The 17,110-nt window shown below is 36.4% G+C and overlaps 1 protein-coding gene across 4 annotated transcripts in view; it reads right to left on the bottom strand.

Annotated features, from left to right (window-relative positions):
* DHX36 (DEAH-box helicase 36) overlaps positions 1 to 17,110 on the bottom strand; it is a 41,718-nt gene that overhangs the window by 14,708 nt on the left and 9,900 nt on the right. For all 4 annotated transcript variants that reach the window (XR_012160759.1, XM_073359633.2, XM_073359634.2 and 1 more), the window contains 10 exons: positions 16,419 to 16,611; positions 13,335 to 13,373; positions 11,755 to 11,925; positions 10,549 to 10,628; positions 9,210 to 9,284; positions 8,857 to 9,023; positions 8,093 to 8,174; positions 7,283 to 7,423; positions 5,233 to 5,335; positions 2,743 to 2,830 (listed from right to left, as the gene is read on the bottom strand). Coding sequence is in view for 3 of the 4 variants with exons in the window: in XM_073359633.2 (XP_073215734.1) it covers positions 2,743 to 2,830; positions 5,233 to 5,335; positions 7,283 to 7,423; positions 8,093 to 8,174; positions 8,857 to 9,023; positions 9,210 to 9,284; positions 10,549 to 10,628; positions 11,755 to 11,925; positions 13,335 to 13,373; positions 16,419 to 16,611 (1,139 nt within the window). In the remaining variant the exon portion in view is untranslated. The remainder of the gene's footprint in view (positions 1 to 2,742; positions 2,831 to 5,232; positions 5,336 to 7,282; positions 7,424 to 8,092; positions 8,175 to 8,856; positions 9,024 to 9,209; positions 9,285 to 10,548; positions 10,629 to 11,754; positions 11,926 to 13,334; positions 13,374 to 16,418; positions 16,612 to 17,110) is intronic.

The raw sequence follows: 17,110 nt of genomic DNA, 5'->3' as shown, positions 1-17,110 counted from the left end.
ACAGAATTATGTCCCAGTCTGAACAGGTCATATCTCTGTTAGGTTGTTCAGGATATGAGCATCTACAATTAAAGTTAAAAAAAACCTACACACATTCCTGTGCCAAACAAACATATTAAAATAATGTTTAGCTATAACTATGCTGAGGTTTTTGACAAGCATAGCTACATGGCAATCACCCAGTTTCTCCGGATAAAGAACTCATTTCTCTCTATAAACAGTCTTCCATTTTGGATCTAGCACAACAAGTCAGATTCATATACCATCAATTCAAGAAACAACACGTTGATTCAAATGACCACTCAGTTATTTTGAATGGACTCTGTGATTCTGAAATATTTCCATTTCTAAAATTAGTGACATTTCACTAATAAGAAGGACATTAATTCAAAACACTCCAAAACAGGAGGGTTAAGCCTGTTCTATATGCACTACATTAATGACAGCAGCCTTAAAAATTCTGCTCAAGTGTTAACCTTGAACGAAGGATCAAGGGCAAAAAGTGTGTTCTCACCCAATACGGTGAAACTTAAATAGAAACAAACATACAGAGCATTCTGTTGAGATACAGATGTAACCCTTTCATTTTAAAGTCTTTTTCTTAAGTTCTACAAGCTTTTGCAATTGTGACAAAATTGTACTTTTGTGTTCGGCCATTTGATTTTGGGATTAAAAAAGTTATATGAAATAATGCAGTTTAATTTAACTGATACATTATGGAAAAATTACCAGTTTCCATGGAGTTTTTAAAAGGTTAACACATTTCTAATGAGTTAATTTGTGATCAGTTGCATCTTCAATCCATATTCTATCAGATGCTTTGTTCAGGTTCCACACTAACATATAAGCAATACTACAGAGAACAAAAGTGGCTTCTGCTGGCAATGCAGTACTGGCTGGTTAATGACAGATGAAGTGCTTAGCAACAAGCTGACTGTCAGCATTGAAAATATGAGCCAATGGCCTTCCAGTTGGTCAACAGCAAAGTCGTCAGCAAAAAGAAGAGAAAGGCGGCAGTCAGCCACAGGAAAATATTTTAAACCATTGTCCTTGGTTTAATTCTAAAAATCATAGCATCCATTTATAGTGGCCCTCTAAGCATATCTGTGCTGTAACATCTGTATCTTTAGGGTAATTTTAAGATTTTGAAAAAAAAGGAAACTGGTAAGATCTGTGGAACAGAACTTGCTGTACTGTATTTGGGACTAGTTAGCATAACTTGAGAGCTTCTAAATATGCAAAAACCAAAAAATCATTTAGTATCAGTTCTGCAGATACTTGATTGAAAGCATTTGCAATATACCAAGAGTGGTGTTTAAGAGATCACCTATCTTTACTGTTTTATCTATACCTAGTATCAAATGTGGCAACAATTTGTTGCTGTGGAAATTACCATCTTTGGAATTATCACTGGAGGTAGGAATATACTCCATGTTTGTGTTTTTATACAATGGTACTTTGTACACCTGTATTCTTGTGATGAAAACCAGTTTTAACTTACAAGTCCAGAAGTGAACGCTTTATATATAGGCTTGGCTAAATTCACTTTTAATTTTTTTAAAATAAATTCAATGGATAATATCAATGTTTGTTTTAAAGTATATTTTCAATTTCTAGAAATTAAAATTTTTCATAGATGCAGGAATTATTGGGGGGGGTGTCAAACAATTATTTAATGAGAGTAGACAATGAGATTAAAAAAAGTTAAAGCTTTATAACTATTAAAAATCAAATTGTCAACATCACATCAAAATATACAAATTAAATATCCTTAAACCAAACTCTAATAAGTCCTCAAGCAGCATTTTTCTGACTTTGCCTGTGTGTAAATTTCATTGGTCATCGATGAAAATATTTTTGGTTGGTTTGTGGGTGTACTATGAAATCAATGTTTATAGATAAAAATCTAATCCTTCTAAGCCTATTAATATACCTGTCCACTTCAATACTTAGGCTATGTCTACACTGCAATTAGAAAACCATGGCTGGCCCAAGCTGGCTGACTTGGACTAAGGGGCTGTTTAATTGCAGTATAGACGTTCCGGCTTGGGCTGGAATCTAGGCTCTGGAACACTCATCTCACAGGTCTTAGAGCTTGGACCCTGTGAGATGGGAAGGTCCCACAGCCCAGGCTCCAGTCTGAACATCTGTACCACAATTAAACAGCCCCTTAGTTCAAATCAGCTGACAAGCCAGCCACGGGTTTTTAACTGCAATATAAACATACTGTTAGTTCCCTTCAACAATTGCTATCTGAAGCAGCAACACTTCCCCAAACCACTGGTATCTAAAGCACAGGGCAAACAGTTCAGTGGCAGGAGGGAATAAAAGCACCACTGGGGACAGAATTATAACAAAGCTTTGTAGAAGAAATAAGTTTTAAAGGAGTTGTCAACAGCAAAGAGGAAGGAAAAAAGGAAAGTTCATATTTGGATAGAGATGGACCATCCAGGAGAGTTCTGTATATGAGAATGGACAGAAGGAGGGAGATGTGGCTTTGAGAGTCATCAACGTGGAGATGGAAACTCAACCATGGGAATAAATGTCATCGGCAAGATCTTTGGATGAAAGACAATACATAAAGCGCAAAGATATCGTATATATAATGAGCACAGAGAGGAGGGAGCTAGGAAAAGAATAGAGGGATGCCAACAAAGATGGAGAAGCGGATGAACCAGAAAAGTTGCTGAAGAAATGGTCACTAAGAAAGAACAAAATGCTATTCTTATAATTATTTTTTACCTGACTTAAACATGACTTGTGACATCAAGAGGTCATGTAAAGTGCTAATATTGTCCCAGCCTGGGAGAAACACCAGTATTGCACCATCCTATACATGAATGGAAAAAGAGATTAAATTACATACTAAATACTCAAACATTTGTACATTTGTGTAAATATCTTGGATAGATGACATTTAACTTGAGGCACTACTGAATCAAATATTCCACAAAATTTTATGAGCTTTTTTTTTTTTTTTAAAACAGGAATGACTGCATACATTTTATCTGAATTTTAAAAAAATTCCAATGGAAATTTGATTTTAAAAGGTTCTATAGTGTTTGCAATCCACAATATTGTAGCTCTGCACTAGTTTGAGAAACTGACAGTGTAACTAAATAAGAGAACTATGAACAAGTCTATTTTAATTTTCCAAACAAAAGAATGCAAAGTAAGCAGCACAAACAGCAAAAAGTTATTTTTCTCAGGTTTTAATTATCTAACAAGTTATTTGTAACATAGGAAATCTGATATTTATAAATATGGTTTTTTTGATACCCGACTATCCCTTTAAAATAAGGTAACAGTCAACAGATGCGTTGCTTGTCCAAAGAAGGCAGAATTATTCCATGGTCCACTTATTTCTTCCTATAATTAAGTCATATTGCAGTGCTTGATATCCATTATACTGTCTCAAGTGTAGAACCTTTATGACAATGTATATAAGTAACAAATATCTTTTTCTCAGAATTTCATTAGGGATTTTAATCACTAATGTATTCCTGCATATTCCGTGACATACTTTCTCAAATAAAAACCAGCAGAATGAAACTTGAATTCTAAATAAGCTTAACTTAAAGAGAAAACAATTACCACACTGGATCAGACCCAATGGCAATCTAGTCTGGTATCCTGCTTCTAGCACCAGCAAAAGCACGATGCTGCAGAAGTAAGCAATAGTAAGAATTCAAGTCCATTAATTTTTAAGCAAACAAAACATAACTGATTGGGTTAGATGTGTAATTAGGCACATACAGAGGTGTAATGGGGTAATGTAATTCCAGGGCTAACTAAAAAAAAAAAAAAATACAAAAGCTGTATTAACTATTAATACTAAGTTTATAGTTTACAAGTTAACAGCCTTAAAACAAGCCAGGACAAGAGCCTCCTAGTTGTGTGTTTAGTAAACATCTGAACTAATAGGACATCATTAAATTATAATAATTCACAGGCTTCACTGCATTTACTCAGCTGAAATAATTTAAACTATTTGCCCAGTACATGATACCTTAAAGGAATAAATTACAACTCAAAACAGTACAGTTAATTTTTCTACCCATTTGTCAACAAAGAGCAAGAAGGTGGAAGGCTGGTGATTTACTTTTATGTTCATGAAGTTTCCAGGCAGTGTTTTTAATGTGATTTTGCACAATTAAATTCTTCACTACATTCTTTGATTACTACACTACTGATATCGCTTTTGACGTACACATTGAGTACAACAATGAATTTAAAGATATCAACTAGCAATAAATGCATTTAAATTTTATGCTACCTTCCATCAAAGGACTGCAAAACACTTCACAAATAATTTATTAAGCCTTAATATCCAATTAAACTATTACTCCCACTTAACAGATGGGAAAAAACAAGGTGTGTCAATGTCAGAACTAGTAGGAGATTCTCAGACATCTAGCTCTGTGCTTTATTCACTAAACAATGCTCCCTGTCTAGGTAATAAGGGCTATGTAATATGGTTCAGTATCACTAAGAGAAGCATGAATTTTTTAGGGTGAGATTCTCAAAGCTGCTACGAAGATTTAGATGCAAACTCTTGTCAAAGGCCCCTATTCAGGAAGGCACTTATGCACTTCCTTACTTTAAGCACATGCTTAAATCTTGTTGACTTCAACAAGGCATGTGCTTAAGTGCATTCCTGAATCAGAGCCTTAAATGAAAATTATGCACTAAAGCCTACAGGTGATTATGAAAATCTCAGTCTCAATGTAGTGATGTAACCCAAAATAATTTCCATCTACGTTTTGACATTTTTAGTGACTGCTGATCACAATGCAGAATTTCCTGAAGTGTGGTGTCATGTTCTAACGTTGTATCCTTTTCCCATGGCTGTTAAAATAGATCACACCTAATATTTTTATTGTAACACTACTGAAACCAGAGAAGAATCTTAACTTAAAATATTTTATTTGGAGTGAGTGATTTTGTAAAAAATATAAATCCAATGGGAACATGCACAAGCCCGTATAAGGCTTTTGTTCCTTTAGATATGTAGCTCCTAGTGGGAGGAAAAACAGTTTGCTAAGCAGTATGACTTGAGAACATTTATAGGATTGATTGTTAGTGGCAGATTTTTGGTTTCAGCATAATAATTCAAATCTATAATTAAAATCGAGCTTTCTGAAAACTGTTAGACACCATGAGTCAAGTGATCTTAGCTAGAAAGAAAATTAACTTATTAAAATAAGTTACGCAAATCATAGAGAAACTCACCTCTTCCTCTAGGACAATGTGTCTGATAAGTGCAGCTATAAGGTCAAGATCAATCTTGTCATCATCCATCATTTCCAATGCATCTATAGTACCTGCTGAATACCTATAGTGTGTACATAATGACAGGTTTTAAGAAAAAAAACATTCACTCATTTCAAGTGTTTCTATTACAAGGCAATTGCAATTTGACAGCAAAGAAAATGCAGTATTCTTGTATGATATAGTTCTCTTTTGTTTATACACTAGACTTGCATAGATCTATACCACATTTGCCCTAGATTTAGAGTCTGGAATAATGTGAGAGCTTTAAGACAATGATACTTTGCTCTAAATAATTTGAGACAGTTAGGTCACACTATGACAGACATAAAATTAGTACAAAGTGAGACTGCATAATATTTAGCCCATGTACTTAACATATACAAAATGTTTTGAGTTCCATTGATAAGCAAAGTGAAGTGTCAAGTTTCTGAATATAACATGTCCAAATTAAGCTAAATTAATTATTTGGTTTAACAAAGTTGCTGCAGCCAAATATTTCATGCTTCACCATTCAAACTAATTAAGTGCCTCAGGGACTTAACTCTTCAAGCCAGCAGTTATCCAATCAGTGAAGACCTTGGAATGCATTATAAATGAGTCATTAAAAATCACTGAAGTTCCAGCAAAAAGGGGAAGGAAGAGAAGTCTGAGAGGAGAAAGTGGTGAACTTTGAAAAAGACAGGGATGACAAGTGAAGCAACATGTCCCTGTGGTGGGGAACATGTTGCACAACTTTTTTTTTAAAATCATTTTTCCATTGCTTGAATGTTGTAGTGTAAAGCTCTGAAAAGTGGGGCAAAAAAGGTGTTTACTGGGTTCCTGAAAAGGAGATCTTCCTTCCTTATCCCTGTCATGACCCTATTGAAGGAAAAACAGGTGAGACATGATGGGGTTAAGATAACTTTTGCTCCCCAGTCACCCTATTTCCATTCCCCCTCCTGCAGGAAATTACTCCTCAAAAGCCTGTGGGCAAGGAAGGCTTAACTGCCTGGGATATTAATGCTGCTACAATTTGTTTTTCTTACCGTAACTGACCAATGCATTTTGCTCAAACAAAATCTCCCATAGAGGAACATGTTTTCGAAAAGAGGTCCACTTGCAAAACTTGTAAATTGACATTTAGGCTTCCAACTGGTCATTTATGGGTAGAATCTTTGTAATTGTGTGTTCAAGTGTAGGCAAACAATTGAGCCACACATATATAATCCAGTTTTGGAGTATGGCCTCAGAATGGACAAAATGGTTAGTATGGTAGGGAAGTGAGCAGGATGTAATTCGTGCAGTCCTGGGAGAAGGATTGGCTGGGTTGTCCATTCACAAAAAATGGATTTCTAGGATGGATTATATCATGCCTCTTGAAATAACCAGTGTAATGTCCATGAGAGCAAAGCAGTGTAAACAACCAAAGGGAAAGGACTGAAAAAAATCAAAGAATATCAGTTAAAATGGTAAGTATAACAAAGGTTTGGTTTATGTTATTTTTAATCCGTTTGTTTAGAGGGTTATGAAGGAATAGTCTGAAGAAAAGGATGTCAAAAATATTTTTAAAACATTGTGGAGTGTTTACTGTTCTGTTTTGTTGATTATGAGGCCAGACTACTAGCAATATCTACTACAAAGGGAAAGATAGAGCAAGTAGGGAAGCCATCAGGGAAATAGTTAGGGATCAGAGTATAAGCAGCCTGACAGTTTGATGAATAGAAAGAATTGTGGACTATACATGTGCATGCCAATAGTAAATGGCGGATTGCGACTTCTGCCCCTACATCAGACTTGGAGTCTGCAACTTTTAATTTAACCAAGCATGTGTGATACTATGCTAGTATGTTGACTCATGTAGAACACACTTACACTTAGCATTGAACTGCACTACTCACAATGTTATAGCCATCTTTATGTAACTGGCAATCATGTTATAAAAACTAATTAATTGCATGTTTCTCAGCTGTAGAAGTACATAGATAATTGGTAATACCGGACAGCATAGAAATGAACAAATAAGACCTACCTTCCTCGCAGCTGCCTTAGATAATCTGGCCATCGTTCTCTATAGATTTCTTCTTTCTCTTCCTTTTCTGGTCTGCTTATGTGTCCTTGCATAAAGCCCTTCTTCAACCGTGGTCTGCAATCTGTATCTTTTGGAGTATATCTAAAGTACATATTTATTATGGTAATTTAATATTTTATTTTAATTTAAAAATTAAAAAAAACCACTTCTTAAAGGCTAACAAATACATTGGTGATTCAGCCCACTGATAATATCGTGCAAGATTTTAGTTGTACCTTGTAATATTATGCTTTAAAGAAAAACAGCTGAAGAAGCCTTATCTACAAAGTGGGCTCCATTTCTACAAAGCATAAAAATAGGCAGAAAAAGAATTATTGAAGTTTCTCTAGCTACCTGAAAATGCAAAGATGATCAAGCATTTTAACATGAATAACTGACCTAGTTTGGGAGGGGGAAAAAAATAAAAAACCAAAGGACTTCAAGTTGAGATTTTTTTTTTTAATTTGATTTTGACTACTGACAGCATCTTGCTAAAAATATGATGCCATTTGTGAAAACACAGAAAAAACTACTGAATTTTCCATGGTCAAAAATGCTTTTTTAAAAACAAGATGTTTGCCATCAGTTCAGAAATGTCAGTTGTCATTTGAAACAAGACTGAAATACACATCAATTTATTCATGGTGCGATGCGACTTGCAACTGTGGAAAATCCAAACTGCTAGGCTGAGTAAAAGTGAACATCATTCTACATATTTGCCTAGTAGTATCCAACAGTTATGTGGATCTTTACTTTCAGAAATAGACTGACCTTAACTTTTCAATTGTGTCTTCCAAAAGATATTCCACAACAGGGAAGGTGAATCCAGGTATATGGATCATGGGACAATTGTCTATTGAGGAAGAGTGCAACTTCTTAATTCTTAGAAAACTAATAAAATATACTTAATACTGTAACAATATTCTATATCAAAAATAGTTACAAAAAATGTCAAACAGTTCCTTTCTACTTAACTGCATATCTATTAAGTTTGATTTTCATGTACACTTAATGCTTGTGAAAAGTATCAAGTTAACACCCCCAGAAAGTCACTAAATAGACCACCACAGGCAACAGCAGTGCATACTTCTCTATGTTCTAACCAATGTGACTGAAACCCAAGGCAGATGAACCACTTGTAGACTGGCTGGAATACCACAGGAAGATTTGCACTGCCTATCACTCACTCATGCCCTCTTCGGGTGCTAAATGAGAGTTTTAAAAATTAAAGATAATGCCAACCTCCGTTTGGCAACTTATAGTGTTCAGAACTGTAGAGTTAATGCAAGGCATCTCATGGAGGAAAACAAAAGCAGCAATACAGAACCATGATGGGATAAATCAAGGAATCTCTAAGATTGCACCCTACTTTGAGGCCTCTTAACATTGATATAATCATTGTTTTTGATTTAAGTCAAACCCACACTTTTCTTTTTTTAAAACCGCATTATTAAAAAGTACAAGTCCAAAATATATAGCAAATATTAAGTATGTTACATATCTTATAAATATTACAATTCAAGCATATCACCCACCAAAATATTCTGAAAATTTCTCAGCATTCAAAGTAGCACTCATCAGTATTACTTTCAGGTCTGGTCGAACATTTAGAAGATCTTTAATAACAGTCATTAAGACATCTGATTGAAGATTTCTTTCATGGATTTCATCAAGAATAACATGACTAACACTGGACAACTGCCTAAAATAAAAGAACGCAAAGTTGATAACATTTATGTTTAGCAGAAGCAAGGCATTTAAAAAAAAAAAGAGAGACAGACACACAAGTGCTAAAGAATGGAAACAAAACACAGAAGCATTAAAAAGCCAGCTCACTAAAACACTGATAGTTGTATTCACTAGTTTCTTTTTAAATATAAATACTTACTTGTCTGATTGGAGCCACTGGAGGACGATTCCTGTTGTACAATACAAAATGGAACCTTGTTTCCTTGGTAACCGACTGAAAAGAGATGCATTAAGAATTCTTGAATTCTCTTTTCTAATATTTTACAAAGTACTTTGAAAGCTCCAAAGCAGAATGCACTTTAAAGTGTCTATAATGACAGTCTACATCATTCAACTTATTCTCTAGGCCTGCTCATTTAGAACTAAATTAGTGCAAAACGGGATTAAGTCAGGGCTAGACCACAGTATGCCTATGATGAGGAATGGATCATTTGCAATCTAACAGTACCAGGCTTTACAGCCATTATTTGTCAGGATTAGCTTTTCCCTACTCATCCCAAATTGTTGTTAGACTAAAGACAAGGCAAAATATTGTTCTCTGTTAAACAGCGTTTATACATGAGAATATAATTTAGCTCCATGAATAATTGTACATCCTGAATAAAAACCATCTGTGTACAAAAACAACACTGAAAGATCAAATTACAGCATATTCTCTATTTTTAGCTTTTCAGCTTAGTTTTTCATTTAAGGATTATTCCAGATACATCAGCACCTACACTAGGGCCCTAAGCCTGCAAACACTGACGCAACATGCTTAACCTTACATGATTTGAATCAGACTATACATGGTAGTCAAATTAAACATATGCATAAATGTTCCCAGGATCAGGGCCTAAAACAGTTGACATTTTTAACTTTAACACTCCCTTCTATATGTCTGTTGTAATAAGGCTGTTTCCAGATTGCACAAGCTGTGATTTTCAACTTGACCAGTCAAATGGTTTCCAGTGTAACCAGAATTAGTACACAAGATATTTTTAAGTCTTTGAACCATAACATTGTTTTGTTCCTTCTCTGCCTCAACCAGATCTCTTATCTCACTCACCTTTTAAGTTCAACAGTTTAAGATGTGCATATTGATAGCCTGTTTACACTGTGCTATTTGTAATCCTTCCACCATGTGGTGTTCATTTTGTTTATCTATAAAGGATTAAAATCCCCTTTAAATTAACAGAATTACAGATTTAAACTTGCTCCCCTGTCACAGGAAAGTAGACTACACTACAAAAATTGACTTCTCACCAATTTAAGTGGCATCAAAGTTCAACCATTGTAGTCAAGCTTTCAAGTAAGTACTTATTTTTCCTCCCAACCATTTACAGGAAAATTGCTCAGGAATCCCCTCTGGGTGAAAGCAGTTAAGTATGTTCTGTCTATGCTTAAAATAGTATTTCAAATTTTCCCGTTTGATTTATATTAGATTTGTCAGTTTACATTCAAGTCAGCATACAAACACCAAGAAAACTATCATTTACCTCTGGAGACGAATTTGGTATCCTGTACTCTTGCCATTACCACACACTTCTGCCCTTTCAGCTGCAACTCTCTCTGCCACCTTAAAATCAAACCAAATAGCATCATGTTAAAAAAAAATAAAAATAAATAAGGCTTATCTGAACTTACAGGTATTCTTCAGTAGAAACTGTCTACCATAAAGAAGTTACATGTCAGTTTATAATAATGCTAAAACTACCTTTAATACCCTCCTCTGATGGATACAGCACTCCTTCGCCACAATCCAGGAACTGGTGTATAACCCAAAATATATTTCAAAAGACAGTAGAGCTGTTTTATAAAGGATGGAACTAAAGGTATTTCAATCCTCCCCCTTATAACTTAATACCATGACATGCAACTCTTTACAGTAGTGGAAATCCTCTTTACAACCCAGCACCTCCTATTTGTACTTAATGGAAACTATGCATTTTGTACATTCTAGTAGTCAAACTTCACGAGATAAACCAAGCTGAGAAACGCTCACCTCTAATTTTCTTTATCAATAGTTTGAGATCGAATTGTTTAGCAACGGTTAGCTGTACTATTCTGTGACCATCACACAGGATTGAGAAATGAGGCTGTAAGCATAGAAGACACTAATTTTTGAAGCTGTGCTGCTTCGTCCAGGAAAGTAATAGGAAAACACTTTCTGGACAGCTCAAGAACAGCAAGACATAAGGTATCCAAAAAGCAAGAGTCTAAGTACAGACCCTTTCACATTTTCCTTTACCCTTAACTATGCCCATATTAGGTAAGAGTGCTGAGCAGGATACCCAATTAATAAGATCCACAAAGGTCTATAGGTAAGTTCTGGGTGAACTTCCACTACCCTTGCAGGTTGCACAGACCTGCCGAAGAGTTCAGCTTCAATGCTGCTTCCTTCAGAAGAGCAACACTGAACTCCAATCCTGCACATACGTACTTGATAGATGCTTCAACATGACTCAAATACATTAATTATGGGTGCAACTATTCGCAGAATTGGGAATTTAAAATTGTAAACTCTTTGAGGGAATGACACATCCTATATGCTTGTACAGTGCATTGCAAAACGAGGCCTGGTTCTGATTAGGAACTTTGGGCAGTACTGCAATACAAGTAGTAAATAATTTGTCCACAATTTCTCTATTGCAAAAGGAAATTAATATTCAAAGAAACAATTAATTCTTCAGCACTGCACTTACTGAGATAGCACTGATCCTCCTAGGTTGGGTACATACAATCCTGCAAGCAGATCCTTTCCCTCTCTCTATACAGTCATCCAGAATGAACTGAGTAACTTGTGTCGTCTTTCCACAACCAGTCTCACCACTTATCACAGTCACCTGATTATTATTGATCATAGTTATCAGTTCCTATTTTAAAAGGAAAATATAATGTTATGTTGACAAATAGTCTTTTTAAACTGTATAATTCCCTATTCTTTTGAATTCAATTTAAAAGAACAAGCCACAGTACTTTAAAGGGACACATTTAGACACACATTTTATTAACAGTTTAGGGCCAGAGGTTCAAAGTGTGCCATTCACTTTAAATATATGACTAAGGCCATGCACAAATTACTTGTGTATACAGAATGAATACTATCATTTATGAAAATAGGGTTGCACAATGAACAGTCCAGAACTTTGGTTTATGAACAAACAGGGTTTGAGACCCCTTTGAAAATATAGCTAGCCCTAGATAATTGAAAATGAAAGCTTAACTTCTCACTTTTCCTGTTTGTTTGGCTTTTGTATTTCGTTCAGCTCAGTCACTGAAAAGAGACTGGTCTGTTTCTCGATAGTATTCAGCAGCACTTTCCATTTCACATATTTCAGTGTTTGTGCTGCAATCACAGCAAGGGAATGTTTAAAACCCCACAAAAAGGTTACTGGAATCGGAAGAGCAATGGAACTATTTGTTTCTTAGATTTTGTCCTTTTTTGAAAGAGACAACTAAAATCAGGGACCAAAATGGACCTGAAAGTGTCCATTTACAGTACAAGTTATACTGTCCATTAAAGGTCTAACAAACCTACAAAAGAAAGCACATGGAGTACTTTCACCTTGATATGTAACATACAAGTTATTTAACCTAAGATGAAAATAACCCCCTTTGGCTAAAATGGTCCATAATTCACTCATTGCACGTAGGTAGCATAAAACAGCATGCAGCCACAATTGTGTGATCTACAGACTAAAATGGAATAAAGACAAATTTTAATCAATGTTCAATCATAAGTCTCACATACATACCATGACCAGCAATAAAAATAGCCACACCTGGCAATTTTAGATATAATACAGTAAATAAAATGTTTATTAAAATTACAAGTAAGCACGGCAATTAGTCACCTTAGTTTCAAACAGCATGTAACATTTTAAAAGTTAAATCTGCAAAGTGAAGGATGAAAAAGCTATATAGTATTTTAAATATACTTGGTGCTCATTCCTGGTTTCCATGGAGACTGCTGCCTAGCTGTAAAACTGTATGGTTCAACAGAAGTAGAGTGAGCTTCCCTACATTGCACGTCAATGTACTCGAAATCTTTTCTGGAAAGAAATTAGCTGTAATTATGAAGCCTCACATGTTCTGATGTCTTCAGAAGGTGGTAAGATTCTTTACATTTCCTCTAAAAAATATTTCAAACCAGAGGCCTTCTGTTATAAATCTGGGTCCAGTAATCATATTTTTCGTCTGAATTACAAACCCTTATTTTTCTATATTTATAACAAAATAGCAGAGGTGCACTGGATTTCAAAGTAAAAATAAACACATTTACCCTTCTTATCCCATATGAAGGAAGTTTCTCTCGGAATCTCTGGGGAAAAAAAAAGTTATATTCATTTTTAAAATACACTTATGCTTTGGAGGTAAAAAATACAATCAGTTTTGTTTATGATCAACAAACGTTTAATCTGAAAAAAAGATAACTTACTTGTATAACAAGTTGTACATGCTTAGTCCTAGGTCCTACAAACACTTATGTGTATGCTTAACTCTAAGTTTGTATGTAGTCCCATTGAAGTCAGCGAGACTATTCGCATACTTAGGTATGTGTGTAAGCATTTGCAAGATTGTGGCCTTAGAGCAGGAGTGGGCAAACTACGGCCTGCGAGCTGTTTTAAGCTGGCCCACGAGCTCCTGCTGAGGAAAGGGTCTGGGTTTTGCCCCGCTCCAGCCAGGGCGCTGGGTCCGGGGCTGCACCACGCAGCTCAGCCCCACTCTGGCACTCCAGCATGTGGCTCAGGCCCACTCCAGCACTCCGGCCGGGGCGCTGGGTCAGGGTCAGGGTCTGCACCAAGCGGCTCCTGCCACAGCATGGCCCTGCTCCAGCTTCTACGTGCTCCAATGGCCCCCTCCAGCTCTCCAATGGGAGCTTCAGGGGCAGCGCCTGCAGACTGGGCAGTGTGCAGAGCCACCTGGCCATACCTCTGAGTAGGAGCCGGAGAAGGAACATGCCACTGCTTCTGGGAGCCGCTTGCGATAAGCGCTGCTCGGAACCTGCACCCCTGAACCTCTCCTCATGCCCAAACCCCCTGCCCTGATTCCCCTCCCGCTCTCCAAACCTCTCATCCCCAGCCCCACCCCAGAGCCCGGACCCCTAACCAGAGCCTTCACCCCTCCCGCACCCCAACCCCAGTTTTGTGAGCATTCATGGCCTACCTTACAATTTCTGTTTCAGTAAGGTGTTTGATACTGTGCCACCTGGGGAATTATTAGTTAAATTGGAAAAGATGGGGACCAATATGAACACTGAAAGGTGGATAAGGAATTGGTTAAAGGGGAGACTACAATGGGTCCTACTGAAAGGTGAACTGTCAGGCTGGAGGGAGGTTACCAGTGGAGTTCCTCAAGGATCAGTTTTGGGACCAATCTTATTTAATCTTTTTATTACTGACCTCGGCACAAAAAGTGGGAGTGCGTTAATAAAGTTTGCAGATGATACAAAGCTGGGAGGTACTGCCAATTTAGAGAAGGACCAGGATATCATACAGGAGGATCTGGATGACCTTGTAAACTGGAGTAATAGTAATAGGATGAAATTTAATAGTGAGAAGTGTAAGGTCATGCATTTAGGGATTAATAACAAGAATTTTAGTTATAAGCTGGGGACGCATCAATTAGAAGTAACAGACGAGGAGAAGGACCTTGGAGTATTGGTTGATCATAGGATGACTATGAGCCGCCAATGTAATATGGCTGTGAAAAAAGCTAATGCGGTCTTGGGATGCATCAGGAGAGGTATTTCCAGTAGGGATAAGGAGGTTTTAGTACCGTTATACAAGGCACTGGTGAGACCTCACCTGGAATACTGTGTGCAGTTTTGGTCTCCCATGTTTAAGAAGGATGAATTCAAACTGGAACAGGTACACAGAAGGGCTACTAGGATGATCCGAGGAATGGAAAACCTGCCTTATGAAAGGAGACTCAAGGAGCTTGGCTTATTTAGCCTAACCAAAAGAAGGTTGAGGGGAGATATGATTGCTCTCTATAAATATATCAGAGCGACAAATACCAGAGAGGGAGAGGAATTATTTAAGCTCAGTACCAGTGTGGACACAAGAACAAATGGATATAAACTGGCCACCAGGAAGTTTAGACTTGAAATTAGACAAAGGTTTCTAACCATCAGAGGAGTGACGTTTTGGAATAGCCTTCCAAGGGAAGCAGTGGGGGCAAAAGATCTATCTGGCTTTAAGATTAAACTTGATAAGTTTATGGAGGAGATGGTATGATAGGATAACATGATTTTGGTAATTAACTGATCTTTAAATATTCATGGTAAATAGGCCTAATGGCCTGTGATGGGATGTTAGATGGGGTGGGATCTGAGTTACCCAGGGAAGAATTTTCTGTAGTATCTGGCTGGAGAACCTTGCCCATATGCTCAGGGTTTAGCTGATCACCATATTTGGGGTCAGGAAAGAATTTTCCTCCAGGGCAGATTGGAAGAGGCCCTGGAGGTTTTCTGCCTTCCTCTGTAGCACTTGCTGGAGGATTCTCTGTATTTGAAGTCTTTAAACCACGATTTGAGGACTTCAATAGCTCAGACATAGGTGAGTTTTTCAGGAGTGGGTGGGTGAGATTCTGTGGCCTGTGTTGTGCAGAAGGTCAGACTAGATGATCATAATGGTCCCTTCTGACCTTAGTATCTATGAATCTATATTCCCCGATGTGGCCCTCAGGCCAAAAAGTTTGCCCACCTGCCTGAGAGTCATATTATGACCTTCTGGATTCGGCCAGAAAGGAATAATTGAAATTAGCTGATATGAGTCCATCCTCCTACATAAGATCTTGAAGGCAGATCAGCATCACCTTATGATAAACTGTGTCAAAAGCAACTGGTATGTCCACATCAACATTGTTGGTTCTTTCACCACCACCAGAGCAACCAGAATGATTTCCAGGCCAAAAACTGGTCTAAAGGTGGATTACTGGTATTATGGATGAATTATCTAATTCATTCACTTAAAAATAAATCATATCATGCTGTCCACTGCCTTGCACTTAGATTTTAGCATTTTAGGATGAAATTCATATGAAAAATATTATACAAAATAAATGTTTATGTTCAGAAGTAGTCACAGGAGTGTTAATATTTTCCAAATGTTATACTATTGGTAATTTCCATGTACAAGTGTTTATTGAAGTGGTGGACAGCTGATAAATTGCATAAAGGAACATTATGACAGTATCAAAAAAAGTATTTTCACGTAAGTGACACTAAACAGATTTTCATGATGACACTTTTCCATTAACAAGGGTATAAAAGGTAACTAGTTTTTGCTTATAAAAATAAAAAACTATTATAAATAAAAACATTAGCATAAGTTGTGGCTTCTAGTTAACCGTTATCTAGTACCTGCATTTCAATGTATCTAGGATCAAATTTCTTCTTTCTTAACTCTTCTCTAAATTTCTCATTCAAATCAATATCTGGCTCATTTTCTTGAAAGAGATATTCTGAATCTCGATCTACGAATGTTTTCTCCAAAATTGGTCTCTGCTTTACAGAAGTCTTCGCCAAGGTTGGTTTCTCTAGAGGTACCTCTGGACTATATCAGAAACAAAGATTTGATTATAATGCAATTTCCACATATCAACTCAGGCATAGCTTGAAAAAGTCCACTCAGCAGAGGTAAGTACAAAAGTTTCCCTGGTGAGCATGGGGACGTTATAAATGTCTGCAAAATTTAAGATACGTACAAATTTAAATTGTCCTAGAATATAATTTGGTAAAGTTGTTTTTACATATACCAATAGACATACAGTATTACCATAATTAAAATTATATATTTTTTCAAACAGTTTAACAAACTATTCCACTGCAGTGTTTGAAACCCAATCACTGCCATACAAGCCATCTGCAAGTGAAACTGACTAAACACAAATAAAGGCTTTGAGTTTCCCTATTCAAGCTGAGAGAAATGCAAAAGAGGTATAAGAGTATAGTGACAAGTAAATAGGATTTTTAAAGCTCTCAATTTTAATAATCTTTGGTATTAAAAATACTGCCAATTTGAGATATAGTCAATTTTTTGAAGTTAGTTAAAA

The sequence above is a fragment of the Lepidochelys kempii genome, chromosome 9 (assembly GCF_965140285.1).
Source record: "Lepidochelys kempii isolate rLepKem1 chromosome 9, rLepKem1.hap1, whole genome shotgun sequence".
Lineage (NCBI taxonomy): Eukaryota > Metazoa > Chordata > Testudines > Cheloniidae > Lepidochelys > Lepidochelys kempii.
Note: the sequence above shows the minus strand (reverse complement) of the source record. Positions and strands in the feature narration are given on the sequence as shown.